The 13,655-nt window shown below is 36.1% G+C and overlaps 1 protein-coding gene and 1 pseudogene across 1 annotated transcript; both read right to left on the reverse strand.

Annotated features, from left to right (window-relative positions):
- Window positions 1-772: 772 nt before the first annotated feature.
- LOC133806861 (psbP domain-containing protein 3, chloroplastic-like) lies at window positions 773-11,523 on the reverse strand (annotated as a pseudogene).
- LOC133804354 (protein EXPORTIN 1B-like) lies at window positions 3,167-4,912 on the reverse strand. The gene is made up of 7 exons (XM_062242518.1): window positions 4,825-4,912; window positions 4,264-4,402; window positions 4,077-4,145; window positions 3,919-3,996; window positions 3,714-3,776; window positions 3,624-3,628; window positions 3,167-3,344 (listed from the first exon to the last, which is right to left on the reverse strand). Exons 1-7 carry the CDS (start codon window positions 4,866-4,868, stop codon window positions 3,167-3,169), a joined length of 576 nt encoding a protein of 191 aa, XP_062098502.1. The 5' UTR covers window positions 4,869-4,912.
- Window positions 11,524-13,655: the final 2,132 nt, after the last annotated feature.

A 13,655-nucleotide genomic window follows, 5' to 3' on the forward strand; every position in this document is an offset into this window, starting at 1 on the left:
GGCTTGGTCGACTTTCCTAGGTCCTGGACCTATCTATTTTTCCTGTCGGTCTTTTCTCAATACTTTGTCATTTTTCCCTGATTGGTGATGTCACGTATCTCATTCTCATTCGCCACGTCATCCTTGTATTTTTTAGGGATAACATTTTCCCCCCAAGTTTATTGCAATGTTTTCAACATTACGATAAACTTGATCCTGACCCGAGAAACATACCGTAGCAGTACTCAAATAGTCAAGTCCCTCGGGACATTACATAGTACTTTTTTAACTATTGATACTTTTCTCGGTACGAATTTTTCAGGGACAATTAGTAATTCCTAAAAATAATTAGGTTTTTGAAGGAAAATAAATTTCCTAAAAATCTAATTTATTTTTCAAGGACATTTGAAATCCTAAAAATATTGCATATTTTTCAAGGAGTTTTAAAGTCCAAAAAATATAATATATTTTTCAAGGATATTAATTCCTAAAAATAAAAATAAAAATTCAAGGAATTTTAAATCTTAAAAATATAAATATTTTTCAAGGAATTTAAATTTTAACCATATTATATATTTTTCAAGGAAATTTGAATTCCTAAAAATATATTGTCTGCCTGGGAGGTTATAAGTAGATCCCCTTCCCCATTCCTGCTCCTTTGTGCCACTTTCAAACAGATCCAAGTCTGATTTCTCCAGTTCCTCATCAAACTTAGATCTTTGGTAAGTACTTTCTTCTAATCCTCACATCATTTAATTTAAATGTGCTTAGATTCATAAGAAACACTTTGTATTTTTGAGGAATTTTTGTCTGAATCTTCTTGCTATATTGTATCTTGATACAAAATAATTGACTTTCTTGAATCAAGATTTCTCTATAAAAGTCCTTAGCCTGGGCGATTTCCAGGGATACAAGACCCTAGGCCGAACACTCAATAGTCCAGGTGATTTTTGGGACTCCAAACTTGGTGCCTGCGATTTCTAGGGATAGGCCCAGTTTGGGCCGAGCACCTCCTTGGCAAGGGTCGAGTACCTCCTTGGCATGGACCGAGTACCTCCTTGGCATGGGTCGAGCACTCCCTTAGAGCTTCATAGGTCGAGCACCCCCTTTTCTTCCTTAGGCAATTTCTAGGGATAGGCCCAGGTTTGGGCCGATCACCTCCTTGGCATGGGCCGAGTACCTCCTTAGAGCTTCATAGGTTGAGCACTCCCTTTTCTTCCTTTAGGCGATATTCAGGGATTCAGAGTGGTCGACCCAAGCATAAGCCGACCACCTGGAATCCTAAAAATATTCTGGAGACTTGAACGGTCCTCTGGCACTTTTCTGAAGCTTACTTCCGTGGGGTAGTTGGCCTATGCTTAGGCTCACTGGGCCAACCCCCATATACCCCCTATATAGAATTTTGCTCCTGATTTCTTCATTTTTACTTTTTAGTTCATGAACGTGCATCCTCCATTATGCTCATTTAGTAACTTTAATCTTTATTTTTCTTCTGTTGCAGATGTCCAGCTCCTCTTCATCAGACAAGTCATTAAGTGAGCATACTCCCCACGAGCTTTTGGAAAGGTTGAAAAGGATTCTCCCTCGTTTTGTTCTATACTTATTTAGTGAGGAAGATTTCTTAAAGAGGTACTGTCCAATGGCAAGAGTGAAACAGACAACTCGGAAACCCTGTGAAGATGATCCTCAGATTGCCAGGCATATCACTCAGGGTTCCTTGCCGGGCTCTTCTCAGATTACTTCTCAGAACAGTACGCCCTGCGATTCCCAAGGCACCCAAGGCACACCTCAGCGAAGTCATTCTTCTCAGTGGGATAGGTCAGGTCAGCGAGAATAATTACAACGCCCTTCGCACCGAGATACTAGTTGGGTTACCCATCAATCTTCTTCTCGACAAGATTATATCGAGGGCTCACATTGCCATACTGCTCATCCTCAGGAGCGTCCCATTAATAGATTCCATCCTAAGGTAGTTTTCCCTCCTTCCAAGAGCAAGACAGTCTCGCCAGCTGAGCAGCAGAAGAAGAGATGACAAAAGGAGTTCCATTTATCATATTCTGGGGCCACCTTCGCCAGTGAGATAATATGGAAACCGGTTGAGAAGCCTCGCCCTACTCAGCAAGACAGTCTCGCCAACTGAGCAGTAGAATAAGAGATGACAAAAGGAGTTCCATTTATCAGATTCTGGGGCCACCTTCGCCAGTGAGATCATATGGAAACCGGTTGAGAAGCCTCGCCCTGCTGATTATGAGGTTATTTGGTTCAAAGGGGCGGCCTCTGACATGACTGAAGAGAAGGCACTACAAGAAAAAACAGTATTCATAACACTTAAAAACTGCTATCCGGGATTATTGATAGCACTTCTAAAAATGCTAACATAACCCCTGTTATTAAAAGTCCAGTCTTTTCTATAACAGTTTTTGAATGTTATGTTCGGTGTTATCTTAAACTGTTCAATAACACATTTTTAGGTGCTATAATATTGAAATAATAACATTTAGATAGAGTTTTTAATTATAAATTTAAAGTTTAATCTTGTACTTTTTTCATAACACTTTTCAACTGTTACATTTGATAATTTTGATAACATTTTAGTTTGTTATATTATATAAACCATAACAATTTTTTACGTTTATAATATGTTTCTAAATCGTAACATATAGTAATAAAATTTTGTTACTTTAGTGTGGATAATATATTTTAAATTTTATTTTAATAAGTATACTTATATGGTTTTTTTTAATTAAAAGATCTTCATTATTGTATTTTGATAAAAAAAAACAAAATAAATCATAAAATGTAATTCTCAATAAATTGATAAACCATAAGTATTACATTAAAAACTAATTAATTCAAACCATGAATGTGTCTACTTCATAAGATATTAGTTCTAACTTAAGTTTGAAAGCATAACATAATAAAGTTTTATAATCTTGAACATTTTTTACTTCAAACTATAGTTTGGATGATGTTGTTGCTGCTAATGCTATTGTTGCTGTTGTTGTAGCTGTTCTTCAGATTGTTGTGCTTGACTATGAACCCCAGGTTGTTGTGCTTTCCACCTCACGTGCCATCTATTACTCTCCAATCAAGCAAACCACTCATTCTGAAGAACAAAAAAACCACTATACTTTATTTTTTATGCTTATAGTGTCTCAAACCAAAGAATACAAAATGGATTATATTACTAAGCCAATGATACAGGAGAAGACAAACCAGAAAACAAAACTAGGCTGTATAGCACACCACTATCAGAAACAAAATTCCCAAAACTAGCAGCATATATAGCATGTTGTAAACAATAAACACAACTAGGATAAACAAACAAACTATATACAGAAACATAAAACCCAAAAACTCTAAATCTAAAACCAATATAAAAAACAGAATACCCAAAGATGATGCCTAAGAATAATGGTACAAGTTTAATCATAAATGTGATAATAGACAAATGAAATATCCCAGCTAACACTCAGCACAATGTGGCTCATCAAAACAATAACTTACAAGTGCAACAAAAAGAATCTTCGGTGCACAAGTAAAAATTCAAATCATGTATCAATGAGACATTATAAATAAACTATCACAGGTACTTAGTAATTGTACTTTATGAAAACTAAAATGTGAGAAAGGAGGCATCATACTGTGCCTAAGCATAACATGAGTTTGGAAACTCAAAACAATTATCAAACCCATAAATGTTGTAGAATAACTTGCTCCAAAAATAACTTTACCTGCTCTTCGCAGGAACCAATTGCATAAGCCTCAGGAATGTTTGTATTAAGAGGAATCATGGTCTGACCAAAAGGAAGAAAAAAAAATATTAATAGCAACACAGGAACAAGACATACAATTAAATAAAAGAAAAAACTGGACAATGATGTGATGAGTAAGCCAACCAAAGATAGTACTACAATAAGCATTTCATTTCGGACCTACCTGTAACAGTTTCATGAATATGGTGTACATCTTAACGTGCTGGGCATTGTAGAAATCTCCAAAATTAAGTGCTGCAACCTAAACACCAGTGCAGTGAACTATGAGAACCAGGCACAGTTTTGAAGCAACTCTTAAACTAAATCAGCATACAAACACACCTCTGTCAAACACTGAAGAGTGAGATTCCGATACGATGGCATGGGGAAAAAATTCAGCAGCGTTTCAAGCTGTTACATAAACAAACGCAATCAGAATTTTGCTCAAATGTACTTACTCTTTTAAGGAAGTTATTAAGTATTAAATTCAAAGGCAATACAACAACCATCTATCAAGCAAAGCACATACCAATGGAGACTCAAATATATATCCCAGGGGAATCCATGAGGGAAATGCGTGCAATGTGAAGAGTGTTGCACGTATAAGCTCAGTTCTTTGAGAGGCTGATAGTACATATAAGCATAGCTCATGAATGAGTTGAAATTCACTGCAACAACCAATCACATTATGTGTGAGAGATTGGAAAAATGCATAAACATATCATTACGGTAACATGTGACATGCCAATTAGAAAATAAAAGCCAAATATATGATGACTATGAACTGGCAGTACGTGACTATCAGTAGTCCAAGATAAGTGATCAGATCACTTGACTTTGTGGTGGCAGTTCACCCGGAAGACATTGTATCAAAATATGTGTATAATAGTGAATAAAAATAACTTAAAAAGTGCATAATGACTTCTCATCAAAGGATATCTAAAGGAACTGTCCGTAATATATATATAATTATAAGCAAATGATAAGTCTACAGAAGGAAAAAAAAAAAAGCACTCATGAAACAATACAATATAAAACATGAAATGCATCCCAAAATGAAATAAAAATAAAAAAAACATAAATTATCTACCTGTTCAATGATTGTTTAAGCTCCTTTATCTTACTTTGAGTCATCTCTCCTCTTGAGAAATCAAACACCTCTTTACTTAGAAGCTGAAGAAAACATATTCAAGTAATTAGTGCCAACTAATTCTCAATAATTATCAAAAGCATCAAACAAAGAAGCCTAAATATGATTTTGATTAAGAGCTTATCCAATTTTAGTTTAAGGATCAGGTTGTTTAGTTCTACCTCTTTTTATGAATTCCTACTTTGTAGGACTCAGCTAAGCGGTTGAAGTAATTCTTTTGTTTCTTAGTGAAGTGGATTTAACAATGTTTTAGTGTTTCCTTCCTTAACCAGCTTTACTCGTTATGTAATCTTCCTTTCATCTTATTGTTTGTTTTATCATTTTATTCTTCTTTTGACTATATGATTTTGACTACTTGTAAGTTTCAAATTAACTTCATAACTATTACTAATTTTTTAAAGAAAACATACTAATCTATATACTAAAATTTATCAAAGTGCACCAGACACTATATAAGACTAAAAATATTCCTGTCCAATCATTTCTACTGACAAGAATAATACAAACAGAAGAAGGTGTACAAAGATATTGCCCTAATAGTTAAGTGAAAAAATTTGAACCAATTCATCATAAAGTGTTTCCTTTAGTCCAATTCATCTCAAACATAAGTTTTTACAATTATTTTGATAATAGAAACTGAGCTAACATCAAAGAATTAAAACACACAAAAATAGAAACATTAATTAAAAGTGAGAGAAAAGAAACCTGAGAAGCATTTGGTGCAACAGGCCTAGGGAAAAATACATTTCCTTTGCTTTCTTCCCCTCCATGCTGCAGAGAATGCATCTCAGATTCAGACTTGCTTGTGTTTGCCATCCAATCTGCTGAAAGGGTCCGCATATCAGAAAGAATCCTGAAAATTAGCAATCAAATCAACATATAAGTTTTTTGGAACATCCTACTCGTAATACAACTAATATACATAATAGGATATTAAATGAATTAGCCTTGAAATTCAGGAAAGGAAATATTTTCATTTGGAAATTTGTTGTGTCTTACTAGTGTAATGATTCTAGGCATAGTGTATATCAGGGTAGCATCAACTTTTTAGATGGAATGTCCAATTGAGTCAATCAGAGTAAATAACAAATATGTTAACCATTTAAATAACTAAAAACAAAGTAAAATCCCACCTAGAGAGATCCTTCTTCTTCTTAAAGGTAGTCCTCAACATAGTAGCCAATGTATTCTGGACAAAATCCTGGACCTTTGCATGTATTGTTTCCCATAAAGCATCAGCCACCAATGTATCACATTGCTGCATCATGTATCACATTTATTCAAGTATGCATCCCATCCTTGGAGACGATACTCACGAGCTGCCTCAGCAGGGTTTGCCGCCTTTATAATTCCACGCCCCACTATTATTATGTCACTACCTCTATCATAAATTACCTGAAAATGTTCAACCAAATAACTCTGAATATATGTATAAGAACTAGACTCCCCTTAAATCTTAAATTTTGTGAGTTCAAACCATATGGCTTATCATTTAAACTATCCAACATATCATGATTTTAAAGGCATCATTTACGTCTTAATAAAAAAAAATATCTATGATTTTTTTGTTGTTGTTGAAAATGAAAACTTTCCGCTTAACCTACAATATTTACTATTTAAAACTAAATTTTAAATGACTCGAACTTCTGATTTTATAGGAAGAAACTGCATACATGACTGTTTAAACTATCCCTATTGGATACAAGATATAATATGATTTTAGAAGCATCCTTTATACATTTTTTTACTTCTATTAACAAAATTCAAACGTCTTGGTCAATTAACCACTTTCATAGCTCTAGTTCTTAATAAATTGTATGCCCGACTTGTGAGTCACAGCAAGATTATACAGTAAAACTGGAAAAGGGTGGGCATAGCTTCAAAACTACAGTTAAATGATATCTCTTACTCTAATTTTCAGACAGGTTAAACTCTGATACTTCTCAAGAAACATACCCAAAAACAAAGCAAGTAATAGACAAAATTATGGACTGTCCAATACTCAAAAATAGAACTCATATATATGTATGCTGTCCATAAACACTGAGAAACATATCAGAGGAGTCATGGCAGCAATATAATTCATAGTTTATTTCAAAGGATACAATATAATATAATTGGTTTCAACATCAACATCCATACGAAATGGTTTTTCTTTCCTTGTTAGATTCAAAATACATTTGTTTGTCTCATAACAATCAATATGGGACTAATTGTATCGCTTAAAACTGCTTAAAACACCTCCTTGCTCAGGAAATTGATTAAAACCCTTTATCTCATAATCAAACAACTCTGGGAAAAACAAACATAAGGAACTGCCCCAAAAATATAGCAATGGCAGGGTATACTTAGACAAACATCACAAAATACACTGAAAAAAAATAGAAAGACTGATTCAATCAATAAATAAAAATTCACATAGTTGGTGTTTAGGGAAAAACCATAATCATAAGAGCCAAAAACATAAACTTTCATCTTTAGATTGTTAAGGTAACGAAAAATTGGATAAAAAACGTTTAAGTTGGATTATATGTAAATGAAAATCATATTAAGTCACAAATTGCATCTGATTTTGGGATGTAGAATTTGCATTAGACTACTGAAGCATTGCAACACCCTGTAAATAATTAAAAAATAATGTACAAACTTGCAAAAAAACCAATTTCCCCAAGAATTTTCTTATTACATATTATTATTATCATATTTGCAATGATAAAACTAATGATAAACAAAACAGAAAGAGAAATTGAAGGAAAGATGATAAGTAGAGTGAGAATTAGGGTTATAATTGGGAAAAAATATGAGTGGAGATCGCAAAAGTGAAGATTCGAAGTACATACCCATGCCGATGAGAGCTTGAGATTGAGAGAGTGATCGCCAGAAATCGAAGAGAGTGACAGGAGAAATGGATGAGAGAGACAGAGATGGAGAGAGAGACAAAATGGAATGTTAGTATTATATTTTTTTGACAAATATATCAAGGTTATTACTAAATAATAAATGTATATTAATATGAGTTAGTTACGTTTTTTAAAACATGTTATTATTTAATGTAATTAAATGGTAAAATTCTTGTAGTGGCTCTTTCCGCTGTGGTTCCAGGTCTAAAGAAGGTACTTACTGCTAGTCTTATGCCAATTAATTCAGCATGATATGACTATATAATCCTATAAGTTTCTTTTTATGGGATCTCAATACTACATTGTATATATGTAAAACCATTAATATTTCTCAAATTTGTAAATGATGGTAAACTCTTAACATATGGACAGGACTTCTGTTCTGGGAGATGCCATCAATTATGTAAAGCATCTGGAAGAACGAGTAAAGACACTAGAGGAACAACAAGAAATGAAAACCGAAAACCATAAACCAGTCATTTTGATGAAGAAATCTCTGCTATGTACTGTCGAAGATGGTTGAACAAGTATTCAATTCAGAATATATACTTGTAAAGAAGAACTCCAAATAACATTTTTACTTGAACTAAAATGTACAATAATTATTCACTTCCAACCAAGTTTCTCAAAAGAAGCCTTCTTCAATGAATAAAGACAAACATATGGAATCATTACATATTGAAATTTTATTTTATCACTATTAATAGGAAAACCAATTTTGACCATTTTATTTAAATCTAACAGTCATAATAAATCACTTTATCGATAAAGCATCAATGTCAAATAAATAACAAATACCATTTTTCATACAAAAAATTGACCCCTGCCAATAGGGAAAACATCCCTACTGAACTAGCTCCCTATATATATAGATAGATATTTATTCACACACATAGACAAATTAATATTAATATGCATGTTGCACAGGACCTTCTGATTCAAAGAAAAAAGCCAAGTAAATTTTTGGTTTGGCAACTACCTGGTCAATCCAGCAAGTTTTGTGCGAAACTCATTGAAGTCTTTTGATTGGCCCTCTGCATTAAGGTAAACATGTAGCTCCTTTTCTGCACATTGATGAAGTCTTTCCAACCTAGACTCTGCCTCACCTGCACAAAAAGCCAAAGTTAAAACTTAAAAGAGAGCAAAACAATGATAAGTTTAGAATCAAGCTCAATAATACTACTAACCTTGCAAGTACTCAAAGAACTGTCTCTTGGCATGTTCATGGTCTGGTAAATAATATCAAGCTAAAAATTGGCACTGTATGTCACTCAGCTTCTCAAGCTAAAAATTGAATAAATTGTAAAACTTAGATAAGTAACAATAGGAACAGTCTCAGCCAAGTAAATGTAGAACAGGAAAACAAAAAAAAATCTGCCTCCCTCCAATCACAGGAATAACACACAGTTTATATATTGAAGATGAATATTGCTTGAGCAAAACAAAAGCAGAAATATCTTATAAAGTAGGATAGTTACAACTGAAGAGAACTTATTTGTTGGCAGCAAAGTAATTTTTTTTTAAGTGACAAGTAGGCATGAACAGTTAACATACAAAAAGCTAATGTTATAAACAAAATAGGAAAGAGTCGAAATACTGTTCTCTTAGGATATACTTTGCTCAAAAAATAATAAGGCATACTTCTGCAGTGCTATTTCCTTTTCTATTCGAAAAAAAGAACTAAAGATCTAATTCAAGATTGGTGAACCAAAAGAACAACCACTTGAGGGGCATGTCCCACATTTTTATACATTTTTATACATTAATACACAACAGCTGAATAAAGCTTTTGATGACAGAATAGGGATGCAAAACTTGAATTGATAAATGGAATATAAGTAAAGGAAAACAATCAAGGCCAGTTAAATGCATACCTAACATAAAGGTCGTTAAAATTAAACCTATTAGCGGAAAGGGAGCTTCTATCTTGAGCTTCCTCATATGCATTGTTAATGTCATCCACCTCATCATCGAGAACACGCATTACAAATGGCCTAGAACTTCTTTCTACGCTCTTCACATTTGAAAGTTGACTATACAAAATTTACAGCTGAACGCTTAGTTAAACAGAAAAACACATATGCACCAAGCAGTTATCTAAATCACACACGTACATACACGCACCCTTTCCCCACCCGAACCCCACCTAATTAACACAAAATCTTGAGCATTTATAAATACCTGTCCAGTGATGGTGTATAGCCTGTTGATCCAACCATTGGATGCCATTCCAAACGCTGAGAATAAGTATCTGTGAGTCTCCCCTGGTCTTTGCAGGGTGTACTCGATGTAGTAGAAACCTGGCATGATTCAGTTCAAATTATACCACATAGTCCATACCAGAGTTTGCTAAAACCAGGACTAGAATGCTGGATTATATAAAGTCTTACCATTGGAAGATTTACTGTTGATAAGTTTGGCTTCCACACCTGGTGGTCTTTGCCAGCTCCTGTCCAATCCACTCACCTGTTCGTAAAGATTACGAATTGAGTTTAAGAAAGGAAAATAAATAATAATAATAATAAAAAAATGTAACTACTTGGCAGAATTTGAGGAAGCCCACCAGAGTCTCAGCAACTCATCAACTTTGCCGAATGATTCTATCTTGGTGAAATCCGGACCAAGCCCCGTAATCACAACGCTCACTGGTAGTGGTGAAAAATGAAACCAAACCAAACCCCATTGAGGCATTTTATCAAACACATAGAGATCAATCAGTTGGTGAAGGAAGAAAACTACAATTCATACCGTTGGGGCTAGTGTTCCCTTCTGGGTAGAAAGCAGTGACGGATTTGAACCCATCAGGCTCACTTGCAGCCAATGACCACCCTACAAAAAGCAAATAATTGAAATTATACACAACACAAGCTGAACTGAAAAGGCAGCCATTTTCAGCTCACCTTTTGGTACAGATATCTTGAACTTGTTTACATCATCAGTGTAGATACGAAAACCCTCTGCCACTTCTGTAAGAATAACCCAATACCCACTTTAGAATAAGAACTAAAAATGGTAACTTTGAAGAAGGGAAGGCAATGATACCGGTCTCTGCAAATGCATTGGACAAAATTGGATTACATGAAAACCCAGCAAAACTCATGGTCATGCCAACCAAAATTTGCCTCCTATTTTGGAAACTGCCAAGAAGAAAAAAAAAACAGTTAGAGTTAATAATAATTAGAGATAGAAAGAAAGAAGCCCATTTCTCACAAATGCTTCAGTTGCATGAGTACCGGCGTGAGGGAGGCTTCAGCAAGGTGTGGTTGTGGTGTGGTTCAATGGCGCGAGGGTTAGAAAGCTGAGAGAATGTGAGAGAGCGAATGAGAGAAAGAGCAAGGGAGAGCGAACGAGAGAAAGACTGAATGCACTGAGAGATTAGGGATTTGAGACTGAATGCAATGAGAGAAAGACTGGTAGAGATTAGGGATTTGAGCGAGAGAGAGGCACACTGGTAGAGAGAGAGCGAGAGAGAGGCACGCTGGTAGAGATTAGGGATTTGAGAGAGAGAGAGGCACTGAAAGAGTAGGGATAAATTTTTTTTTCTGTTCTCTTTTGTCAATTTCAGGCGGCAAAAAGTGTTTGCCGCCTAATTTTTTTTTCCCCGGGTCTTTTTTTCTCCAAGTCTCCCTATCAATAGCACTTCTAAAATTATGCTATATTTTAATGTAATATTTGAGAAAAATTGTTGTAGTGAGGTAAAGAACTTGAGGAATACCTTTGACCTCTCCGGTGTGTCCATCACTATCCCTAGTCCAGATGATAGAGCTGAGGACCCCCCTCTAGGTATGTGTTCTTGGACACGTTCTGCCATTAGGTCTGGGGCCCTACTTCCTCTTCATCCGTACTTCCAAAGTGTAGCAGACTATTTTGGTATTCGTCCTTTTCAACTGGCTCCTAATGTGATCTTGGCCTTATCTGCATTGTACATCATCTATCACCATAGAAAATGGGCTGCCCCAGTGCCTCATGAGATCCACTATCTATTTGACCTGAAGACAAACCCTTCTCAGCGCAACTCAGGATATTTCCATTTCCACCATTTTATGGGCGAGGGTACTAACACCTTTTTGGAAGAGATCTCTGGAAATAGCAAGGCATTTAGATATGCCGATAACTATTTCTTTACCAAGGACGCAGAGGCAAACTACTCCAAGTTTAAGCACATTGGGCCCTTTTATAGATCACTCCTGACCCAGGCTATGACAGTTAGGGCCAAGGCACTGATTGCCATGACCCTTGAGGAGAATAATGTCAAAACCCTTGTTACCCAGGAGAACCATAGGAAGTTGGGGCTGTTTCCTCCTACCATATCAGACGTTCCGGATGATGATGGTTCTAAGCCCGTGATAGCCATAGACTTCCCAGGAGCCATTCATGTCGAGGAGGTACCCTCTTCGCCAGTACTAGCTGGACATGAGGGTGATGAGGCGGGTGCATCTGTTGCGTACTCATCACTTGCTTCAGATGACTTTGATGAGGCTGCGTTTGAACTCGAATCACATTCAAAAGGTTCGAAACTTTATCACTTTTATTTTATTGTTCATCGATACTTAATATCCTGCTAACATTTGATCTTCTTTTGCAAGCTCAGACATGTTTGGTTTTGTCCATACCCAGCAGAGGTCAACTCCCACTGAATCCAGTCCTTCTATTCGAGCGGCAAAAAGGGCCAAGGTTGAGGCTGAGTCGGTCTTCCTCTTAAGGTGTCTCCTTCGACTCCTTTGGCATCTAGTCCAATTCTATTGGCGTCTAGACCTATCACAGAGGTAAAGCCATCTTTGTCTACACCAGTTCCTCCCATTTTCAATGAGTTGAGTGCTTCTTGTTCTGCGCTTGCTCCTTTATCTGGGCCACATTAGTTTGCTATACGGAACTTAAGTGCCCTCATGGATCGAGCATCGCATCTGGAGCAAACAACAACAACCTTTATGGGATCAAGAATGAGGATCTGAACACCATTCTCACAAAGTTACTCTTAGACATTCGGAGTGTGAGTCCTTTACAGTTCCCTTCCTGTCTATTTATCTTATGTTCTGACGTTTATCTAACACTTGTATATTTTTTTTTCAGGCATTGATGTTGGTCTCTCATGTCTATGATAGGTCTGTAGAGTGTACTTCTACGCTTTCCAACCTTTGTTATGAGCTTGAAGAGATACTAGACCAAGAGGTCTGTAGAGAGTACTTCTACGCTCTCCAACCAAGAGGTACTAGACCTTAGGTGCATTCTTGGCTCTAGGGATACTGATATTGCCTCAAAGGATGAAGAGATCAACACCCTCCGCAGTACCATGGAGCTCAAACGGAAGGAAGTGTCCGAGTTGACTCTCAGGATAACCCAGATGGAAGGGGAACTTGCCGATCAGCTCCAACAGTCTGAAGCTGAGAAAGAGAAGTTGATTGCCGACATGGACCAATTGCAGAAGGATTCTTTTGTTGAGAAGGAGAAAGAGGTCAAAGCTGGTCGGGACAAGGCTCGAGAGGAGTATTCAGAGACAGCCTTCTCTTGCTACTTCTTGATTTGGAAGTCCAACATATATCTGAACTTGGATTTCCTTCCCGAGAAGATGCGAGCGAAGGATCTTAGGAAGTGTCTGGCTTGTGAGGCTATCGAGGCTCAAGGTAGTCTTTCAGATTATACTCCTCACCCTAGTTAGTCTTCTTGGTCCTTTATTCTATCTTTCCTCTCTTGCCATTGGTGGGGCACCTTGCACTTGACAGTTTTACATATGCCATTTTATGCATGTATGCTTTTTTCTTATGAGTACTCAGTGTATTGACTAAATTTTTTTAATTTCCAATGCTTACTAAGTATATCAACTCACAACCCTCATTGGTTCAGGTATCAGTATACTCTAAACACATGTATTTT

The sequence above is a fragment of the Humulus lupulus genome, chromosome X, assembly GCF_963169125.1.
Source record: "Humulus lupulus chromosome X, drHumLupu1.1, whole genome shotgun sequence".
NCBI classification, from domain to species: Eukaryota; Viridiplantae; Streptophyta; class Magnoliopsida; order Rosales; family Cannabaceae; genus Humulus; species Humulus lupulus.